Here is a 24,684-nt window from a genome sequence, read left to right as displayed (position 1 = left end):
GTCGCAACTTTGTTTGAGTTTTGACGAACAAATGGTGCGGTATTTTGGTCATCATTACCTAAAACAATTTAACCTAGGGAAAACCTATTCGATTTGGGTTCAAGAACTGGGCGATGCGCTGCTCAAAGACAAGTTTTGGTTTGATACTGAAGTATATGAGGGCAAAAAAGCCGATACTGCTAGCAGTGTGAGTCTAGGTTCTTCTGTTATCTTAAAAAAATGGAAATTATCGAAAATCCATCTGATCACTGTTTTTCATAACTTTTTTACCAGTTAGTCACCTTATGAGAGAGCTATCTGATAAGATCTGCGCTTCTGGAACAGTGCGCAGCATCCCAATGGGACCTTGCCCTTTAAAAACTGATGAGATAAAAAAAGAAAAGCAGAGATATTTTGATTACAGGATATATTGAAGAGGTTCTACCAATAGCCAAAGTAGCTAGATGGTCACGAAACGAAAAAAAGGTACTAAGTACTTTTGCTTCAGCCCAACGTTATATAGCTAAGTACAATAAATATATGGGGGGAGTAGACAAACTAAACTGGAATATCCAAAAATATAGATTTAAAATTATTTACAAATACAACTGATATCGCTCTCGTAAATGCTCATGCAGTCTATTGTATTGCAAATGGTACTGCTCCATTATTAGACTTCAGGAGAGCTGTAGGCAAAGCTCTTTTAAGTGTGAACTCGCTTTCAGACTCAAAAAAGCGAGTGCCAATAAGACGAGGTCAAGTTAGACATTACCTAGAAAGAACTGAAGGCAACCAAAGGAAATGCGCAGTCTGCAAATCAAATGTACAGTGTTCGAAATGTAATGTTTACATGTCGAATGTGTAGTTGCTTGGCATTCAACCTAATTGCTTTTTGTCAATATTTTGTAATAAAGATATAGCTTTTACTAACCTTGTATTTTTGTTATTATTAAACATAGTATCCGCCATGATCCCCAAATGGGGCTTCATCATAAAAACGTGAAAAAATTACAGGTTTTGAAAATACAGGCAAATGAAGTTTATTTTTCAATGAATTATACGTATTTATTGGAAAAAATCGGGTTTAACAAAAAAAATTGCAGTTACTGGGTTAAAAATGTTGGTACTACAATAAAGAGAGATGGAATTATCTTTAAGATAACTATTCAATCATTCTGCCAATCCCTATTCAAATCACTAATCAATCCCGAACAAACTTTTCTACCCTAAAATCTTTTTAAATAATTAAGTACCTAATTTAGGACAATATTGATTATTACATATGTAACGTGTTTTCTCAAAACAAAAGTTTTGTACGAAATATGGCAGTACAGAAGGATGTGTGCTTTCCCGACACAATGTATCTTCTTTGTGAGGACTCTTTGTGGATTATTGTCTAATAGTATGTAATAACTTAAATACGATATTTTTCAATGAGCAGTGTTTTTTAATCACAAAATTATTGCAGACAGGTTATTGTATCTGTTATGAGAAAAATCAATAAAAAATTTGTATGGATTAGACCTATTCACATCTGATACACCCATTTGTTCAAAATGACTAATAAAGACAAGCTCTTAAAAGAAAATACAATGGTGATAAAACAATTTAATGATTTGGCAACAAGAGGTCGAGTATTTGAATGGGTACGCAATATAAGAGTAGTAATTTTATTTATCCGAAAATTTTGAATTTTTTGTTTGTCGAATGTTATTTTGCTTTTTTAATGATGAAGGTTTTGCAAATATTATTTAAAATTACTGAAATAACGTGTTTTAGAATTTAATGCTCAGGCAAAAATGATTTTTATGTCATTATTAATGCTTCAAGTCCTTCCTTGCAAAAATCAATCTTAACCCTGTAATACAACATCCTAATTACCCAATAAAAAAATCGAAAGTTTTAAAACAACGATTAATGTAAGATCTATTCGAATAGTTCTGATATTAGTGCTAGATATAATACATATGAAACTATAACCTCTACTAGTATATTTCCAATCAATATTTTATTTTAAACAAAGGTTAATATAATTGTAGTTAGTTTTTACAATTTTATACTTAACAAAAATCGCTTTTAATTATTGATAAATTTAAAAAAAAACCTATTACAAATATATTTTCGACCACCGGACCAGAAAAATAGCCAAATAAACCCAATCAAAAAAACTCAAAAGAATATTCCTAAAAACCTTTAACACTATACAACACGACACAACACCACATAATTATCGTATAAATAAATAAATCAATTAAATGGACTAAAGCCTGGCATTTTTGGAAGTACTGCGCGTCTTAACTTTGTATTGTGATTTCGTACCGTTTTTTTCGGATCCGCCGTGTTGCATCGACGGTTGCTCCGCGTAGACTTTCTGAGGCCCACCAGGATACGGAATACGGAAGAGTTCGACGCGTAGATAAGCGCAGATTTCGTGACAGACACGGTAACAGTAGATCAAAAGGTCCAAAGTTACCCACACCTAGAAAATTGTCAAGAATCAGGTTTTTTTCTATATAAGAGATAAGCTTTTATAAACAAATCAAAATATATAAACAGCCGGTAATTCAAGCGGAACTTGTGCTTGCAATTATAATGTGCTACATACAGGGTGTTGTGGTCTAAAACGTCTCTACAAAATTCTAGGACATATTACTGAGGTCAAAATAAACCGATTTAAAGCAACTTACCTTAGTCCAAAGTTGCTTCGTTTCTTAGTTATACCGTGTTAAATTTAAAAAATAGAAATCGATGTTATTACGGCATTTTGCGATATACCACTTTGAAAGTTGGTTTGCAAGTATGGTTTGAATTTTGTTTCTAAAGAAAACAATTTCCCTAACGCTTTTGAGTAAAAAAGTACCTTTGTTGAAACCCAGTAAAATTTGCCGTTACCAAGTTATTTCGTATTTTAGTCTTTGATGCCGCCCCGAAATAATAAAAAATTGGAATGAAATTTTTTGTGTTGTTACTTTTAACGTAGTTTTAGTAAGATTTTTTAAATTTATTGAGAAATAGTAATTTAAAGTAATTTTAATTATTATAAACATTTTACAATTGTTCAAAATGACCTGTCAACATGAATACACATATTCTCGGCGCAAAACCTTAAAAAGTACTCTTTGTATCAACTTCTCATCGTTCTTCAGTATGTTGGCTGCATTTTGAATCATTGTCCATGACTCTTCTTTTGTATTAATTGCTCTAGAGTACACCGTCGTTTTTAAAGACCCTCACAAAAATAATCTAATGGGGTCAAGTCCGGTGAGCGTGGTGGCCAGTTTACAGGAGCGTCATTTCCTCTTCCAATCCATCTATTTGGATATTGTTGATGCAAATAATCCCGAACATTTAAAGTGAAATGCGGTGGAGTACCATCATGCATGAACCACATATCTTGCCGAAGTTGTAATGGTAATTCTAATAAATCTGGCAGCGTACTTTGTAAATGTTCTAAATAATTCACACCAGTTAGCCTTGGTGGTAAAATTACAGGACCTATTATAAAATTGCCAATGATTCCCGCCCACACATTGATCGTAAACTCATGCTGAAAATGAGTTACTTTAGTGACATTGACCATTTCTCGTAAGGCATGCTTCATCTGTAAACAAAATTTGCTTAGCAAAATTTAAATTTTTTTGTCTGTTTTCACTAACAAATTGACAGAAACCCAAACGTTGTTGCATAAGCGTTGTAAGCGTCTGGTGCTTAATGAAGGATCTTCATGGATTCTTCCCAAAATTTGTTCCTTCATCTGAGGAGTCCTTATCATATGGTGCCGGCCATAATTGACAGTTACAGGAGTAACACTAACGGTTTCGCGAAGGCGTCTCTCAATAGCAGCAAATGTTTGATGATTTGGTATACACCGATTTGGAAATCGGTGGTAATTGGTACACGCATAGGTACCAATTTTCAAAGTGGTATGTCGCAAAATCGATTTTTATTTTCTAAATTTAACACCCTGTAACTAAGAAAGAAAGCAACTTTGGATTAAGGTAATTTGTTTTAAATCGGGTTATTTTGACCTCAGGAATATGCCCTAGGAGTTTGTACAGACCTTTGAGACACCCTGTATATTACGAATATTTTTTAAAATAATCCTTAATACAGTTTTAAAATAAAATAAAATATTAAATTTTCCACGATCATATAGCTGTAATACGACCCCTCCAAAAGATACGGAAATTTACTCAAAACTTCTTTATTTCGTTATATTTTGACACCAAATCTTAATCGCCTTCAAATAATTTCCCATTAACCACAACGCACTTCTCCAAACGATTCTTCGAAACATTTTTCAAATTCACTTTTTGGGATGTTCTTGAGACCTTTCGGCGATTTTTCTTCCTCTAAAGTGATAAAACGCTCTTCCTTTCATGGCCCTTTTGAGTCTAGGGACCAAAAAAAATCGCTGGGGACTAGATACGGTGAATAGGATGGATGGACAATCGGTGTCATGCCGTTTTTATTTAAAAACTGCTTTACGAAGAGGGCGGTGTGGGCCGGCGCGTTGTCGTAATAAACGAACCAATCGCCTATGCGCCAAAGATCTGCTCTTTTCTTCCAGATACTCTCCCTTAATCCTTTCAAAACCTTCAAGAAAACTTCTGGGTGATCATTCGGGGGTAAGATCTCCGCGTGCACAACACCTCCGTAATCGAAGAAACAAATGAGCATTGTCTTCGTCTTTGAGTTGTCGCGAGCTTTTTTCGCGCAAAAAAGAGTCAGTTGTCTTCCATTGGCTTGATTGCTGCTTTGTTTAGGAGTCGTATTCATAATACCAAGATTCATAACCAGTAAGTAATCACCTTGAAAAAAAAAATCGGGTTCCTCTTTGAGCTGATTTTAAAGCTCAAAACATGCTTAAAGTCGAAACTCCCTTTGATCGCCTGTAAGAAGGCGAAGGACAAATTTGGCTGCAATGCTTCTCATGTGTAAATCTTCAGATACGATCCTCTAAATTGGATTCCATGATATTCCAGACATCTCACAGAGTTAATCAATTCGGCGATGGTCTTTACGAACGAGATCATTGATTTTGTCGACGGTTTCATCAGTTTTTGACGTTGAGGTTCGTCCTGAACGAGTTGGTCTTCAATCGACATTTTTCTATTTTTAAAATATGAAAACTCTGGTTTTAAGCCTTGCAATAGTTTCCGCGGCCGATTTTCCTAACAGTTAACCTTCGTTGACCACATAAATTCCATATCTATAAGAGGCTCAAAGATGCTCGGTTTTGTTCTACTGTGCGTTAGTAAGGCCTGTCTTGGAATACTGCTCAGTTGTGTGGTCACCATATTTTCAAAATCACAATTTCCTTGGAACGTGTTGAACATAAATTTCTATTCTCTTTCTATAGAGTATGAGCTTTTAGGGAGAGCATTAGAATGGAGAACCATGATTACAGTGTGATGGAACAACGGTTAAGCTTGCCTTCACTTAGTGCTCGCAGAGAGATATTTGGCATACTGTTTGTGTTTAAATTTGTTAATGGCATGTTGGACTGTCCTATTCTCTTAAATTTAATTGGTTTTAATGTACTGTACCAACGGCTAAGACACTAGCCAATATTCTATATTCCCTTTCATAGAACCGTGTATGGTGTAAATAATCCTATTGATAGGAATTGGACCCTGATAAATAATCTTGATATTGATGTATTTAATTTATCTTTAAATCAGCTAAGGGATTACCTTATTCATAATAATTAAGGTTATATATGTTTTATTGTTAATGATGATAAATTATTTATAAGATTTTATTGTTAATGATGTATGATGATTTTATAGTAATAATGATTTAATTAGATACTATTTGTAGGGCTTATGTATCAGAGGTTACCCCTAGTGGGATTTCTATTTTTTGTTTTCTCATTAGTATATCAATTTATTTTTCATTTGCTTTTTTAGATTGTTATTTAAATATCAAACTTGTAATGTTGTAACAGCTAATGGGGTTTTCCTGTACTTAAATAAATAAATATTAGATTATTAGGTGTGGATCAAGTTGATTTTGCATGTCAAAGTGTTTACGACCGTATTTATTATGCATTTATCCTTTACATTCCTATAAAAGTAGTAATTTTCTGAGCTGGTTCTCTCCAGAAACCCGAAGAGCTACCATCTACAAAAAAAGAAGATGCATGGTCAATATATGGTAACAGGTATATTCCGAGTTTTCTTCCCTTAGAACAAAATGCAAGGTTCTTTATCACCATTGTTATAATAACTATATTAACAAAATAGGTTCAGGACTTAATAGCTGTACAAAGCTCTTTTGGAGTAACATGGGAAATATGAAGAGATCTGGGAAAACAGTTGCTGACCTTTTAGCTAGGTTCTTTGAATAAATTTAATTTCGTCAAGATTTCGCCTATAAGCAATGCTGATATTTTTGACACCTTGGATGCTAGCAGTTTTTCAGTGGGATTGACCAGTAGTCTTTTCTGCTCTATTGCACATCGGATCAAAAACTTCATGTGGGCCTGATAAAATTCCTCCATGCTTATTGAAGTATAGTACAAAAACATTCTTTAAACATATTTTGATTCTATACAATTTGTCTTTGAAAACAGGAATTTTCCCCCCATTTTGGGAGAGTACATATATTTGCAAAAATCCTTGATGAACTGGTGTCTGCACAACTCTTCAGTGCGTGTGTATTATTGATCATCACAAAGTAGCATGACTTTCGCTCTCGCCTCTCCGAATACCAAAACGTTGTCAGTGTCTATAGAATCCGGCTTTCAATTGGACAGTGACTGACTAAAAAAGGTTTCGATAAAACATTCTCAACTTCTGGGGAAACTTACTTGTTGCCTCTGGGGTGCCCCAAGAATTGGGTTCTAATACTACGGTTCAATACTCTTTAAGCTCTTCATCAATGATTTTGGCCATAGTTTGTCCTCTAGACATCTAATTAATAAAGTACACTTAATAAAATCTATTGAGGATGTTATTCTGCAGAAGAACCTGGATCATATTGCAAAATAATCTAACCGAATTGGGTTTTAAATAAAATCATTTCATTGGCCTCACGAAGAAAGCAGAAAGATTTCTTGTTTCTGTATAAATTAAGTAATAGAATCTATGCTCCAAATTTATTCAGTCTTAAATTTCAATGCTTTTAAATACAGTCATGGCTTAAGAAATAATCATATATTTAAGTGTGGTTTTTATAGAACTAATTATGGGTTCCATTACCCGGATGCAGCAAAGAGGTTTTAACTCCTTATGTAACTTTTAAAAATAAATATAGGTATTTGTGATTTGTATTCCTATTAGGTAATTAGCAATTTTTTGTATTCTATTTAGAATTAAGACTTTACCTGCATTTTACCATCTTAATATAAAAAATGTGTTGGAATTGAATTAATAAATAAATAGAGTTGTTTCTGAGTATATTTTTAAGTTCCATTCAATATTAAAAATTGGGTTTTTATATCTGCACTGTTCTGCTTGAATTAGCCAGGATGTTATTAAAAACAAAGAAATAAACCTTACCAATGCCAGCCAAAGCACCACATATTCATTAATAAAAGTATTAAAATACTGGTTGAAGAACAACATCGCTGGCCCTACCAGAGAATAATCCCACATTTCCATTTCGCTTTTCGTCATATGGGCCACCTAAAGCATTCATATTAAAAAACAATAAATAACACTCCCGAAAATTCCAAAACGTTTTACGGGAGAGGTAATGATATAGATTTTCACACTTACCACCAGCCGATTTGTTACTTTCGCTGCGACCAAGCCAAACGTGAAAATGTACAACACGGGGTGTGATTGATAAATTAACTGTTCCGATTTTTTGTAGATTATAAAGGCTGGTAACACTACTAGTAGAATGGGAATTACAGGCGATAGTACGCTGGTACCCTAAAAAATTGAATTATTTCGTTAAATCGTGTTTGTTCTGAAATATATATATTTTTTAAGAAATCCCCGAGTTCATTTTTTATAACATGTTAATCTAAAAAAAAACATTTGGAGATTTATAACTTCTTCAAGGCAAATAATGAGCTCGGTGATTCTATACAAGCGTAGAAAAGCCCATTGAAAGCGTGCAAAAGCTAAGCCTACAAGCACCCACAAATGCAATGCGACACGTACAAAGTCAAGTTTCACAAGCAGGATACGATGGAGCAATTTCCGTGTATACGAAACTTTTTGTCAAATTAAATGGCGCATATAAATTCGAATTGTTAAGTCTACTGTCTAACGTGTTTTGAAAATAGTAGGTTACAAAATAATCCATGACCCGAAATAGCTAATTACAGCTTAGATTTATTTATAATAGTAAGTTTTGATTGATATTTTTACGAATATCAAATGCATTTTTAAGGTGAATAATGGCATTTTCAGTTCGTCGTTGACTAATGATTGGCTAGCTCGAATTTCAAATTACAATCTACAACTACATTTTAATATGCATAGCTATTATAACCTAATGTATTTTATAAAATATTGATAATGTTTTAACATAATTTATGAAAATATTGAAAAGTATTTGACTAGATGCTTAAACTTCTGAAGAGATAATGTTGGAAACTGAAATTGCAAAGTATTGGTATTTGCAGAGTGTTTTTCATTTACTACAAAAAAAAAACTAAAAATATGTGTCTATGCAAAATTACATTTACTTAAAATAAGGTTTCACCAGATGAGATTCCAGATATGTTTGAAATGTTAGTTTACCCTTTGAGAAACTCTTAAACTCTGAAAAGCTGATCTACTGATATGTTTCTTATGTGGTGATAAATGATATAATACCAGAGCAATCGTATCGTATCTAAAATATATTTAGACTTCTGAATAAAACTTTAGGTCTTTTATATAGTAAGTAATAGTAGATGTAATTTATCCAGATGTCAGCAAAGCATTTGATAAGATTTGTCATGATCATGTGATTGATATGTTGGCAGAGATCGAAATCTGATCTTATCTTTTAAAAGAACAATGTTTGACCCACGATTCAGTATGGGCTCTAAAATATTTTTTTCGCCTTTATTATTCCGACTATATTAATAGTTTCAATATTTGCAGAAAATCTAAAAAATATATATTTTTATTATTTTAGTGTTTGATGGTGAATCTCTTGAAGCTTGTGTTAACAATTTAATTCAATATTGTGATGATGAGGAATTATATTTTAACCTTGACATGTTTTGTAAACATAATATTATTAATTTGGCAGTATTGGCTTAAAAAGGGTTTATCACACACGCAGGACTGACTTGAGTAATCTATTTGACTCCAAAACCTCATCTTAACTTACATTGATAATGGAGAGTTCAAACAACTTAATATAAAAATTGAGTATAAAAATAATATTGAGAAACTTTTTGTAATATAGAGAAAGTAGCAGTGAGAATGAGGAATTTATTTTCTTGTATTTATTCAAATAGAGTCGTAAAACAATAAAAATTAAATCGCCAATATTCGGTTTTTTCTAAATATCTTCGGAAGTATTCGGAATTTTTGAAATTTCAAAAGGACGTTTTAACAAGCTTCAAATTGCGCAACTTTGCCCCAATTTAACTGACCTCGTATCTCTTCTAGTTTACGAGATTCCAATGGTGAGGCTCGAATGACGTTGAGGTTTAAAAAACATACACCGAATCACTCTTGGCCGTAGACAACGTAATTGTAAGAGATAATAAAAAAATTAAATGTGCCCATACTTTCGTTCGCCACTCTATATAAGTATAGATATACTGTATATAAGTAAGTTTAAGTTTCTTTATTGCATATACAAATAAAAATAATAATAAAAAAAAATTCAGGCCAGCCAATCAATTAATTATGACCAATAATTCGAGAAGCAACATCGAGATCTTACAAACCTGAAAATACCATGACAATAAAAATATATCAAAAACACAACTGACAACATCGAACATCTACTTCAACTTGTTGTTAGTCAAAATTAAATCAGCGAGTTATGAAAGATGTTTCTACATTCAGAAAAGCAAATCTTTAATTTTGGCTAAGATTTTCTTAAAACATTTTTCGTCTCGATTCAATTTCGACGTTTTGTAGCAAGTTTCTGTAATTAAATTCTCACCGCGACAGTTGATCCGTTTTTGCCTACTCCGCCCGCCAAAATGACCGTTATGTTTGCTTGGGCGAGAATGAGAGCTACCACACAGGCAATCCCGATTGGAATTAGCTTTACCTCGATGTCCAACGTGGGTATCTTTTGAAAAGGAATCAAAATATTGTAGAGTTGTTAATATATGCGTTTTTTTAATGTCAAATAATGTTAAAATATACAAGAAACATTTCTAAGGAAAGTATTCCAAAAACTAAACGTGCCATTGAAATTTAAATCAAAATAACTATGGTGTAGAAAAAATGATGTTTATATTTTAATATTACCATAAAGTCGTTAAATATATCTGTATATATCTGTTAAAGCCTAGATATTATAAGATTTGCCGTTAGTCTTGCACATTGATTGTTTATAAAGTATAATTCAATAATTTCCACTCTCTCCGCAAAAAAATAAACCATTTTTATCGAATCGAAAGAAAAGCACAGAAATAACTAATTCACATCAACTTGTTTACTGAAGATAAAGTAGAATTGTTGACTGATTTTTGATAGTCTAAAGACAATTTTTCACTCACACACCTAAAATATTCAGTAAAATGTTTAAAATTCCATTGCTTGTAGATGCGTAGCTCAAATTTAAAAAACAAACCGTTATTATAAAGAAAATTGAATGCCCTTTCAAAAGATGTATCACAACACACCCTTTCCCATTTAAAAAATAAGGGTGAAAGTCGCCCCCGCTAAAGGGTTGAAGTTGTGGGGTTAAAAATTTAAACAAAAAATCATTTTTCTAAAATCAAAAACCTCTAAAAACTAGCGCTAAAAGTATTAAACAATGGTATTGTTTCAAAATCTTTGACAAGCTTTCATACAGCGAAAACTCAAGTTAGCAATTTCAAACTTGGCAGTTGTAACTAGAATAATCATTTGACCTCCAAAATCGACAGGTCCAAGCATTTTTAAATTTTTTTTTAAAAAGAGCTCCAAACCTTGCTAGATCGTTTTCGATGGTTAGATATAATACAGTCATAAAATATCGACTTTTTCGTTAAGGTTGAGGTAAGCTGTTGAAGGCCGAGAAATTGTTTCCTGCTTGGATAGCGGGGATTATGTATTGTAAACTTCGATTGGTATTTATAGATTAAGCAAGCAATCTCGAGAATGAACAGTCATGGAAGAGTTAATATTTCCTCTTCGACGAAATGCGGACGACAGGAAACCCTGGAATTAACCCCCACAAATATACAGAATGGACTTTTTTTGGATAATAAACAACATTTAAAGAATATAGCTGCCAGAGTATCCCCAGAATACTCCGATGAAAATTCCAAGAAATTTGCTGTCCGGTTTAATCTCAATTCTGTGGAATGCCCCATTTGGTGGATTCATACTTTGACCAATTTGATCCCACAAATACCCGCTGACGCCGGCCAAGCAGGAAAGATCCAAACCACGATTAAGCATTTCCCCAAAAGCCGTAGTGGTTTAGCTTCAGCAGCAGAATGTCATGACCCACACAATCAAATGCCTTAGCCAAATCACAAAAAACTGCTGCAGAAACTCAACCACCATTGATAAACGTGTACAAGTCCTGCAACAGATGCTATACAGCATCACTTGTACCAGTGCCTTCTCGAAAGCCAAACTGACACTTTCTGAGGATGCAATTTTTCTCAATAAATGAAAGCATACGCTTCTTGACAATTTTTTCTATGATTTTAGACATTGAGGATAAAAGGGAAATAGGCCAAAAGTTGGAAGGATCGTCGAGTAGATCATCCTTGTAAATGGGGATAATTTTGGCTATTTTAAGATCAGAGGAAAATAATTCTGTCTCCCCAGACCTGTTGATTGCCTCTACCAGCACCACCAATGGAGCTGAGTCAGGCATGTTAAGAAATATGTTTGCGGAAAGGCCGTCCTCTCCTGAACTGTTTTTCTTTTTAATCGATGATAAATTGTTTCTTTTTTAAGTGAAATATATTTTACAGTCACTAAGTAGCTGCAGGTGTTATTGAAGGCTGTCTGCTATACTACAATAATACCCGTATATCTCGGGAGGTTACGGGACTAAGAACAGGCTAATAGGTGTTTTTTCGCCGTATATCATTTATAATATTCAAACATTCTTTTGGAGTGTTTCGACTGTTGTTAATTCTGCTAGAATAAGAATTCAGCTTGGAAAATTTTACTAAACGGCGGAATATGCAACGAAATTTGGCAAAATATTCATTACAAACTAGAGATGAAGTCAATTTTCTAATCAAATGAAGCGAAAAGTCCTAATTTTTTTTTTTATAAAAGGTGTATATTGGGTCCTCCAATTGAAGCAGCATGTCCCAGTTTGAAGTGGCTCATAAATAGAGTATAATTTTTAGTACTAAAAATACGGCCAAAGGTTCTTGACTGTTCAACTTGACATTCTAATTGCAAAATGTTTAAAAAAATTGCTTCATGATCAGACAATGGTGCGTTTTCAACTCTACAGCCAATTAGTTTACTACAATAGTTGGATCACATTTAGTCTATAGTAATACATTAACACTGAGCAATGCGCGTCGGGGATGTAACATGCATGTGTAAGTTGTAACACTTCAGGAGATGGCATAGAGGAAATGAAAATTTTCATTATTAAGACTTCAGCAATCAATTTTGTGTCCCATTAAAAGGAAATAGTTATGTCAATATCTCAAAAACTGTGTCCTCTAAGGAAAAATTGAGATTCTACGCAGAAAAACCTACAAATATGAGTATTTACTTTTTTAATATGTCTAACAATAACAGAGTTACAGGGGATGACTGAAAATGCTATTTTATCAAAATCACCCTGTACCAAAAAAACTAAGATAGCTATGGCAAATTTGATTAGTGCAAACTTAGTGCAGATCGCGAAAACCGCATCTCTCTATTTCTTTTCATAAGTGAGAAACCCCATAAAAAAAATACGAAAGTGAGACACCCGCTTAACTTTTTAGCAGTCCTATACATTTTACCTACGTATATACGCACGTACGTACGTATACATACGTACCATACCGTACAAAATTAAAGAAGCTGTGTTATTTAATTCATTTTAATATTTGTTACAGAGTGAGTATTTCCCGCTGATATTTTCGTTTTACAATTTTTTGTTCATGTTTATACAAAAATTACTGGGTAGTGTATGTCTGAATTGTTTGAAGACTCTTCAGATAATATTAAAATTGCATTAGCAAATTTTTCAACAAAAAATAAGCGCGAGAATAGAAGATTTAAAAAACTGATTCGTTTAAAGTCTTACAGCTATTGTAGAGCCATTCTTTCCCTTGCCGCCTTCCTTTAGGTTGTTGAAAAAAGAGTTCAGATTATATAATAGGCCAAATATAAAAACTATACTTGAATTTATGACCAGGGTAAACTCTGAACTGAACTAGAAAAAAAAATCAAAATATATCGGAAATAAATAGACTAAGTAATAAAATTACATCGAAGCGTATAGGGTAAAGTAAAAACGGACCGGAAAAATACTTACAACGCATTAGCCGCTTGAAATGTAAAAAAAAACTCTATAAAAGAATTAAATTCCATTAACTTACTTAACTGGTATTGGTAAATATATAGCCTGTACTTGTTACGAAACTTCAATGTACATACGTCATCAATCGTTTTAAATTAAAAAAACACAAAATTGACTTAAACGACAAAATACAAATAAATAAATCGACTCAATCAGGCAAACGCAGAGCAGTATACGATTTATTACCAACAGAATCGAGGGGAGGGAAATTAATATTTATTTAATATATTATTTTAGTGACCTACTTAATTGTTTTTAGTTTTCAAGTTTAGCTGTTTAAACGGCCGTATGAAACAGTATTTATTTAATTTAGATACCCATATATTAATATTTGGGTTGATATATGTTCTCTTTAAAAGTAGACCCTCAATCTTTGTTTAATCAAAGTTGTGTCAATGTTCCGTTTCATGCTTTAAATTTATAAATTTATATTTCACGCAAATTTATAAGGTTATCAACTAAAACGCCATACATCGAAGTTTATTTAGTAAAGGCTATATGACCAAAACAAGTCAATTGTTTTATATCACCTCATAGAGAATCTTTTAATTCTTAAACGCGTTTTTACCAAATATTTTACCAACGTTTAACATCCAAAATCTCGATTGCTCCAGAGACCCTGCCGGTAATTCAAGTTAAAATAGACAAACCCAACCAAAGGTTCGCGGTGTTAAAACAAATTAAAAGAATGTAGCATACAGGGTTTCTGGAAAGTCAACGATAATACTGAGCTAATGGAGCAACTCATAAGCACCCAGAACAACACAAAATGAGCTTAGTAAAAAATAGATGGTTTTCGAGATATTGGCACTTTTTTGGAAGTCACCAAAATCCTACTTTTGGATCAGATTTTTGATTGTCACACGTTAAAAATAGATATTTTTAGATTTGCTCCACTGAATAGTCATTTTACTGATCAAAGGCAAATATTAAACTAAACAGCCAAAATTTTTAATAGAACATCTATTCTAAAGTGAAGTATTACTTATTTTTAATACCTCAACTTTGACCCCTCCTCATACTGAACCAAAAAATCGTACGGCAACCTGGCTAATATCTTATAAAGTTCAAGGCTCATTTAATCTACTTTTAAAATTACCTAATATGTTTTAAAAAACGGTTTACTGTTATTGTGATAGAGTGAAATATAAATTTAATCTACCTTACGAAAAAAATAAAACAAATTAATAATTATGTTGTGTTCAAAAAATATTTTTATTTAACTTACAATTTAAAAAAATTAAATAATATGTTCGAACTGTCTACCACCAACGTGAATGCAGGCGTGGCATCTATTAATAAATGACCTTTTGGCCCATCTTGCATTCCTGGCAGCGTTAAGATCTTGGGCTGCGTCATTTATTCGCTGTCGTAATTCAGCAATATTGTTTATTGATCTTGCATAAAGCTTTTCTTTTATGCCACCCTTGAAAAAAAATCGAGGGGGTTTAGGTCTGGAGACCCGAGAGGCCGTAAAATTCGACCAAGTCGGCCGATCCATTTGTTGGCCTAAGTTTGGTTTAAATATCGACGAACTTCATGGGCATAATGTGCCGGACAACCATAATTTTAAAACCACATTATTCGGCGACTGGCCAAAGGAACATCTTCTAAAAGAATTGGTAGATCGTTTTGACAAAAACCTAAATTATCCTGCCAGTGCAAATTTTCTGGTAATTCGGGCCAATTAAACGCCCGTTCAAGATACCGGTCCACAAGTTTACTTTAAATAGGTACTGCGACCTTTCTCTCGAGTAGAGTGGGGATTTTCCAAGTGTGCAAATTGTGCATGTTTATATTATGTAAAAAAATCGGATCCTCTTGATTTTTTTGCAATATTCTGCGGCAAAATTGTAGGCGTGGTTCGTTTGGCTGTTTAATTTAATGTTTGTCTTTTATCAGTAAATGCCTATTCAGTGTTGCAAAGCTAAAAAAATCTAAAAATTATCTATTTTTAAAGTGTGATAATCGAAAATTTGATCCAAGAGTAGGATTTTGTTGACTTCCACTAAAGTGCCAATATCTCGAAAACCATCGATATTTTAGTGTTTACGAGTTGCTCCTTCAGTATTATCATTGACTTTCCGGACACCCTGTATAAGGCGTTCCTTTATTCTTCTTTTGCTGGTACACCCTATATAAAAACTCAATTAGGATAACAATAAAGTACTGGGAAGGGCCTAAACAAATACATGGAAAGCCCCCAAACTGAAACCGTATTGTCATATAAAATAGTTATGATGAATCACCCCACAAGATCGACATGCTTGACACCCTTCAAATTTGACCTCAGTTGTCAAACTTACGGCCACGGTCGAACCGTTTTTGCCGGCTCCTCCGGTAAAAATGACCACCAGACTCTGGTAGAGGGCGTAACTGCCAACTATAAATGTACTAAATGGAATCGACATCCACAGTTGGATTGATTCACTGAAAATCTACGTGTATCGTTTTAAGAAAAAAATATTATAAAAAGATAAATATTTGTTAGAACAATGGCTGTTATTTACCTTTATGGACCAAATGCTCGGTCCGAAAATGGCAGACACCAATAAAATAGTCATGATGGTGATTTGGGCTTCAGTCACGTCCACTTTACCGAACCTTAAGGTGCCCGATACGTAAGTTTGCCAGTGGGCGCAGTAAAATAGAGTCATGGCACAGAAACACTAAAAAAATGAAAATATTATAATGATAAAATAATATTGCAAGCCTTTTCTTGTGATAAAATGAATCGAATGATATACAGGGTCATTGACGACTGATGACAATAATTTACTAAAAAATTTAAGCTGCCAAGCCGTGGGTAACGCACAAAAATGGTTTACTTAAAACTGTCTTAAATTAACCCGTAAAAAAACGCAAAACATTATTTTTTCAAGCAAACCTAACTCCGAATTTGAATCTAAAGGTGTTAAGCTACTGGGCATCAACCTGGACAGTAACCTTAGCTGGACACCTCACATAAATACACTAAAAATAAAACTTTCTTCAGTAGTGTACCTAATTCGTAAACTAAAATGTATTATTGACGATAAATCCTTAATGGAGTCATATTACTCTCTATTTCACTCACATATTTCATATGGCAATGCGTTATGGGGAAACTCTACCTATTTAATTGACATTTTTCGTTTACAGAAAAACGTAATTAGGGTTATCTCTAATATTGGCTGCAGGAATCACTGTAAACCTTCCTTTATTAAACTTAAAATATTAACGCTACCGGCTCTCTATATACTCTATCAGCTAGTAGAAATGCATAAAAACAGAAATACTTTTAATATAAATTCAATTTTTCACAACTTTAGCACAAAATCAGCAAATTTGATAAGACCTAATTTTAAAAGGCTAGAAAAACCTATAAAAAATTCGCCAAGACCAGATATTTACAATAAGCTTCCAGTCAATGTTAAAAATCTCTCTAATAATAAATTTAAGCAAGTTATCAAGCAGTCACTAACAACAAATGGAATATACAATGTTGTGGAATTTTTGTCCCAACTAAATACTACAGGGTTATAATGAATAATACCTTTGCAAAAATACGTAGTTACAGTTACAGTTTCCTTTTGACTTGTTACAATTGTACTGATTTACAAAACGTAGTCAATAAAATGATGATGATGGTACGTTAGCCGTATATGGACAATGCACTAACTGTCTAAAATATTTTCAGCACTGCAGCGTTACCGCTTAAAAGAAAAATGGCAACACCTTTGATTTTTTAAATGGGACACCCTATATATTTTTAGATATGTTGATTCCCTTTTGTAATCACACTTTCCTATACCTATATCTAGTGGTTTTCGAGAAAAAAAATAATTTTGAGTGTTTATCGTTAAAAACCAAGGGATAATTGTTTATTTCTAAGCTATTCTAAGTTCCTAAAAAGCTCAAATTTAAAACATCACTTTAAGAGACCATCTTGATTAACTTTCCATAGCCTGATTTAACCAGAATTATACAATTCGTCGAAAATTAAATTAATGTCTTTCATTAATTAACATGGCGAAAAGTACATTTTGTTAAATGGAACACCTTATATTTTATTTTATATTCTTCGTTATACCTTTAATTTAATATAACATAATCCTATACCTAAGTATATAGTATTGAAAATATTAACATTGTGTTTTATAATCATTAGTTATTTTAATTAAATAACATTAGTTTTTATAACTTAATTAAAAAGTATAAAAATAAGTAGATATTAACTACTCAAATGAGGTTTTGATGAGGCTATTTATTTTCCATGGACAAATATGATCAAATAATAACAAGAACATATAGAAAATTTAACGAAATGTATCCAGATCTACCATCAATGAATCTGCGAAAGTTTGTAAGGTTACAAAATTATTTTTTTAATTATGGTTCTAAATTAAAAGAGAGTCTTAATCACCAATGAGAAAGATAATATTATTAATGTATTGACATATTTTACTGCAGATCCTCAAGCTTTAATTAAAAGTGCTAAGGATGATTTAGGTTTGTCTTATTCAATTCAAAAAATATTAGCCAATCATAAAATGCATCCATACAAGTTGAAGATCTGCCATTGCAAGATTTTCGTACTTAATGAAGTCTTACCTCACTGTGGAGACAGTGTAACAAGAGAACTGTACGACATGTTTGATGATATAGATAGATGGTCGCCAGATCTATCCCCTTGATTTTTATTTGTGGGGTAATATAAAGAAAAGGATGGCACAATTCCAATAAATAGCTAAGAAGAGCTACGTCATCGAGTTAGTACCAGTTTTGAAGAGCTAGATAAAAGCGAAATTAGAAGAGTGACGAATATATCCACCAGAAAATGATTTTATAAATGTTTAGAGTTAATAATGCTAGTCATTTCCAGAATTTCCTATAATTTTTTTTAAATTTTTACGTATAACTAACGAAGTATTTTGCAGTATAAATAAGCTTTTCCTATGAATTGGTTGTAAATTTACATGCAATGTATTAAATTTTCTACATGTTCTTGTATTATTTGGGCACACCGTTCATGGCAAATAAATAGTCCCATCAACACTTCATTTGAGTAGTTAATAACAGTAGTACAACATAATGAGTAGTAGTATGTAATAAGAAAAACATTAATAAATGTGTTTGGCGACCCCGCAGCTGAATACACTCCTGTGTGTAGGAATTGACAAAATGAGACGATCGATGTATGATGGCATTTAAATTCGGTGAATCAAGTGGCCACAACAAAACCACTAACACTGATTCTTGAAGGAAGTCCGTAGTATGACGAGCAATATGGGGACGTGCGTCGTCTTGCTGAAAAAGGACGTGTGGACGGCGCTTTAGATAAGGCAGTAAAGTGGTTTGAAGGACATCATAACTATAACGCGCATCTGTCATATTGCCTCGAACAAAAAGAAGGGATGATTGCCTACAATAGGCAATAGACCTCTAAACCATTACTCCAATATTCCTGTGTACATACTTGTCAACAACAAATCCAATGTAGGGCGCCGCCTTACTCTTCTGCGGCTACCGTGCAAACCTAGACAGAATCGCAATTTGTCGCTGAAGATGACATTTTGCCTATCGCCCTCCCAATATTTCCGTTATCTGCTCTAGTTCAAACGTTGACGACAGTTTATCCGCAGTCAGACGAAGGACTAACCGTGGAAGGTATGAAAAAAATCCAAAGGCTCAAATGCGACGATAGAGTTTACATTAGCAGTCTACCTTCTTCTTGAAACCATTGATCAGCGATTTGACGTGTAGTAGCAAACCGGTCTCGTAGGGGTAATTGTCTGAAGCGCCTATTTTGATGCTGTGTGATATGCCTCAGTTGAGCAGTTGGCCTTCTTCATGTTCCTATACCTTCTTCTATCCATATCCGATACACACGCAATACCGTTATTGCAGTATAATTCACACGCCGGCCAATTTCGCGATAGGACAAACCAACATCTCGATAGGCAATAATCCTACCCCTGTCAAAATCGCGGACATGGTGATTTTGACGTCTTCAAGCTCAAGGCATTTTGTCATGCTTAGCACTAGTAAACAAACGAGCAATAACTAAAAATATCCGTACTAATCAGCTCTCAGCAAATGCTGATTAGTACAGATATTTTTCAGAGAGACTTACTTCTGCACAAAAACATTTTAAGAATGGTAAACAAAAACACATATTAAACATTGTCGTCGTTACCATAGAATGCTTTAAATATAGTTATTCTGTTGCCAAAAAATCAAGTTGAAAAAAATTCCCTTCTGTGTGTAACACTTTTTATCAGTGCAACATAATGTCACAGGCAATGCGTTCACCGATTCCCCACTTGCGCATTTCGGCACCCAAGGCCCTCATTGGCCGGGCGTGTATACTAAGGCTAGACAGAAAAGAGAAGCTTTTTCCTGGTGCTTCTAATTACTGTGGCATGTTCTCTTACTTTTTATCTTAAAACTGTCTGTATAGGTAAGGTCTAAATAGTATGGGTAAATCTGGAGATAAGATGTTCTGAAACTATCAATATTCTTACTTTACCCTCCAAGCAAATATTTAAAAAAATTTTGTGTTACTTTATTTCACATTTCATATTCTGTTATTGAAAATTGTATGAATCGACTATGACTATAATGTCGTCGAAGAATTACTTACTAAATACGTAAACTTTCTTATCTAGTTAGGTATTCTTATTCTAATGAATCTTACACTAACATTTTATAGTGCCTTTGGTATTTCATCATAAACCTGTCTACTCTGAGGTATTGGTAAATTCTGCGCCTTTTTTGTATTATAATTGTGATGATCACTAATTTGCGTATTTTCAATTTTTAATTTAATGAATTAATTGTTAGCAGCTAATATTTTTGTATAGTATTGTTTATACAGCTGCTTTATGGTAAATTCATTGTTATTCCTGTAACACCTTTGACTTAAAATTTTGCATGGTGCTTAAACCTCAGAAAATATCAGAAATCACTATGCAAACTTGGGTGCATTGATGATTGTTAATTGATTTGATTTTTACATATTATAAGACAAGATATGCCATTCAGGATACTTTAACTTTACGTTCTAGTCTTCTTTAATAAATTGCCCCCGAAAATATGTTTACCATAATTTATTAGAATTAAGAATGTTTTAAAGAGTTTAATTAAGGAAATTTTTTATGGCCATTAAGATTTTCTTAAGTATAAATGATTTTCAATTGTGATGTCTTCTTCTAAAGTATAACTGACAATTGTATACATTACTCCTGTATGTATATTATATTATTATTCAAATTTATTCTATTATATTCATTTTAAACACTTAATGGAGCTAAGTGTGCGCGATTTTTAATAGACAAAATTCCCTGTTTAATTTAAATGAAACATTAAATATACTATGTTCGTTTCAAACCCTAGATTAAACCAAAATATATACATTACACTAAAAAAATTAAAAATAAATTATCTTTAATATGGTGTTATCTATGTTATCAGAAATAAGATATTCATGAAACAAAACAAATATTTGTAAGTCATTATATAACCTAAATCAGCTAAAATTTAGACATATGGAAGGCAATGCAATATAGTTTTTTTAAGGAAAATTTTGAAATGAGGACAGACAGAGATCTTTTAAAGGAATATGTAAAAAAAGTTCACAAAACATTAAAATATATAAATAGCATTTTCAAATCATAATTTAAGTAAAAGCTCATCATATTAAAAACTTAAAAAATATAAAATAATTCTAGCTAATTTCAATACATACCTGAAAAAACATCCAGGCAGGATAATTGCCTAACTGAACAGCTGTACAAGCAGAAACAGCTACAAATACTGTTGATAAAGAATCACACCCATGGTCAAATAACTCTCCCAGTGGGTTAGCACTGCCTGTTCTCCGAGCCTGCTTACCATCAATAGCATCTAAGCTTTGATAGATAAAAAGGCCGATTGCACAAAGAGCACAGGTCCATCTCGGAGGCTCCTCTTTTGCATCTGGGGAGAAACTGTTAAAGAAAACAATGTTGTTTCAAATTGTTGACTTCTTTCATTTATTTGAAAATAAATAGTTTATTTTCAATTTAGTATTTAGGTATGGTAAATCTCATCAAACAAGAGAAACATGCTTATGTTTGCAAGCTTGATGAAAAATTTTTACAATTTCCTTACTATTATTATTGATTTTCAGAGAGTCAATTCAATAAGTAAAACTAGAATCGGAATATTTAGTTGTTTCTATAAATAAAATAATATGTAATTGTCTTTTAGCGTTTTTTAGGCAATTAAACTGCAAATTTGTGTTTGCAGTGACCTCTTCTATAAATATATTGTTTTTAAAACTAAATCTATAGATTATTTACTTTACTTCTTTTAATATTTCTTTAAAGTTAAACCACTAAAACAATAGAAAATTTTTAAGAGTACTAGTTTGAGACTTACCTGACAAGAACTAAAGCCGTAAATATATTAACTATAAGTCCCATAATTGTAAGTAAATTGGGAGCTAACCATATTGGTACCCTCAACACCAGCCAATTCCAATATGGTTGTAAAAGTTTATCGAAAATACTGACGCTTTGGCAAGAATACTGGTGCTCTCCTAACCGTCTCAATTGAGATTCTGATAAGATCCTTTCTTTGAATATTTTCATTTTGTTGTTTTTTTTTGTTTTTTAACTAAAATATAAGAATAATTAATTTAGATTATAAATTAAAATATATAGACATAAATTTATTAAAAGCACACAGCAATCTTCAAATTCAAAGACCAATTAAAGGTACCTTACTATAAAATATAAATATGTCTTGTTTAATTTTTACAATTGTATTCTAATGATGGTGTAGCTTGAGGGTTATTAATAATATCTAAACTTTAGAGGTTTATTCAGCTGTTATGTAACAGATTCTTAAGTATGATATTTTCATTAAAATCTCCCTATTTCAGCATTACCATCACTACCAAACTGTATTAATCATTTAATTTTAACAGGAAATTTTCGCGAGTTTCTTAAGAAAGCCACTGTAATCTCTCTTGTTGCGTCTAACTATAGACCTATTTCATTGTTGCCTTCTCCGACTAAGATAATAGGGAAATTGTTTAAAAAGAGAATGGTAATTTGGATTTCTGAAATCCAATAACGTTTTAAACGACTTCCAGTTTGATTTTCAATCATTTAAGAATATGGCTGATCTTATGTTGGAAAAGCTCTATCTGAAACTCAACAATAGAGAGGTTACAGCAGTAGTATTTTTTAACCTGGCAAAATCCTTTGACTGCATGTAGCAAAATCTATCAAATCAAATCGTTTATTTCCATTGACATCATAACAATGTATAGGAATTGTCAATAAAAAATTACAATGCTAATAAAAATAGTATAAAATTACAAGATATGAAAGGAAACAAATTTAACTAAATTTAGTCAGTAAATCTACAGTTAAAGAACTCTGTCAATGAGTAAAAAGGACAGTCAGCTAACATGGTCCTAAGAGCTTTCTCAAAAGTTGGAAAAGTCTTAGCTCTCTTTATTCTACATGGGAGATGATTAAAAATTCTAAGAGATGTAATTTCCAGACCATCCTGTACAAGTTGGAAAAGTCTTAGCTTTTTTTATTCTACATGGGAGATGATTAAAAATTCTAAGAGATGTAATTTCCAGACCATCCTGTACCTGCTATGGATTTAGAGTCTTTATTTTGCAGCGGTTTAGGTCGTTATCTAGCAAACAGATCCAAGATAGTAATATTTGAAGGTGAAGTTTCCAATCAACTTAATGTCCCTGTGCAAGTACCACAAGGGTCAGTTCTAGGTACTCTCTCTAGGTAATGGTAGTTGAGAAGGAGATATGAGTTAGTGGAGATAGAAGGAGAGAGAAAATTTTGTATATTACTGTAGGAGCAAGGGAGTATATACATACATATATTATATATACAGATAAATGAAGGTAAAGAAGTTTTACTTCAGTCATGTGGTCTCAAGCACACTAATTTTTTTTCTATTATATATTAATTATCTGCCACTGATATTAAAGAACTGCCAATGCAGCTCCTTTGCCAATGCTCTGGCATGATAGAAATATAAATATTCTCCATTTCAAGATAAATAGTCATACAAAACATAAAATGGTGGTGTAATTCGAATTTTTTTATCTTTCAATGAATTAAAAACAAATATTTTATAAATGTATAAATGACAATGGCCGTTGAACACAGAGCTTATTATATTATAGCTCATTTGTATTATAAAATCAACTGATAAAATTGTTTTAAAGGATTTGAATAAAGACACAGAAAATATTCCTTGGTTATCAATGCTAACAACCAACCTCTCTTTTAAAAGTGAGTTACCAATTCCAGTATCTGCCTTGACATACAATTTAATTCTTTATATATAGTAAGAAATTTTTAATCGCCTTCCTATTGCGGTAAGATTGCTATCAAATGAAAAAATGTTCAAGAAACAAGTAAAGAAGATATTGATTGAGAGAGCTTATTATGATGTTGAAGAATATTTATTAGATAGTATGTATGAAATGTGTTGCCTTTAATAATGCTTTGTGTATGTTTTTTTTGAATTATGGTTTCATATGTGCATAAATTGGTATTTTATATTTTTAAACCCTTATATCAATAAATTATATTATATGATACATACTTAGGTATATCTTAAGTGATTATATAGAAGTAACTTCTAACTACAAACATGTAGTTAGTGTGTATTTAATGATTTGTTTTTTTATATGTAATTTGGGAGTTTTAAGAAATGCTTTGTCAATGAGAATTTACTTTTTGGATAATAAAGCATATTTTGACATTGAGACCAAAAGCTGGATAACTTTGGGCTTTTAAGTCAAAAGTTTTTTTATTAGCATAACATCAATAACACAGTAACTAGAATAAATGAACAATCAATTATTGTATATCAAAAGGAATATAAGTTCATACACAAAGAAAGTCCAGAATGTAAAATTGGAGGTCTGAACAAAATGCATTGCAGAGCATTATAATGCTCCTCAACTTCAATTTAAACTCTAACATTTTTTATCATATTGCATAATTCTCTATCATGCAATACAAATACAATTTAAAAAGAATACTGGTTGCTGAGATGAAGCCTTTTTTTGCG

At 32.3% G+C, this 24,684-nt stretch overlaps 1 protein-coding gene across 7 annotated transcripts in view; it reads right to left on the bottom strand.

Moving 5' to 3' along the window:
* The window catches only part of LOC126738963 (choline/ethanolaminephosphotransferase 1), a 32,712-nt gene that overhangs the window by 5,286 nt on the left and 2,742 nt on the right, over window positions 1–24,684 (bottom strand). For 2 of the 7 annotated variants that reach the window (XM_050444462.1, XM_050444461.1), the window contains exons 2-8: window positions 22,000–22,236; window positions 21,326–21,566; window positions 16,107–16,265; window positions 15,846–16,034; window positions 7,704–7,862; window positions 7,485–7,610; window positions 2,299–2,458 (exon numbers count right to left, since the gene is read on the bottom strand). In XM_050444462.1, coding sequence (XP_050300419.1) covers window positions 2,299–2,458; window positions 7,485–7,610; window positions 7,704–7,862; window positions 15,846–16,034; window positions 16,107–16,265; window positions 21,326–21,566; window positions 22,000–22,211 — 1,246 coding nt within the window. In that variant the 5' untranslated portion in view covers window positions 22,212–22,236. Of the gene's footprint in view, window positions 1–1,953; window positions 2,459–7,484; window positions 7,611–7,703; window positions 7,863–10,050; window positions 10,183–13,320; window positions 13,450–15,845; window positions 16,035–16,106; window positions 16,266–21,325; window positions 21,567–21,999; window positions 22,237–24,684 lie in introns of those variants that run through there. The other 5 variants (XM_050444460.1, XM_050444465.1, XM_050444466.1 and 2 more) reach the window with 5 other exon arrangements.

The sequence above is a fragment of the Anthonomus grandis genome, chromosome 7 (assembly GCF_022605725.1).
Source record: "Anthonomus grandis grandis chromosome 7, icAntGran1.3, whole genome shotgun sequence".
Taxonomy (NCBI): Eukaryota; Metazoa; Arthropoda; class Insecta; order Coleoptera; family Curculionidae; genus Anthonomus; species Anthonomus grandis.
Note: the sequence above shows the minus strand (reverse complement) of the source record. Positions and strands in the feature narration are given on the sequence as shown.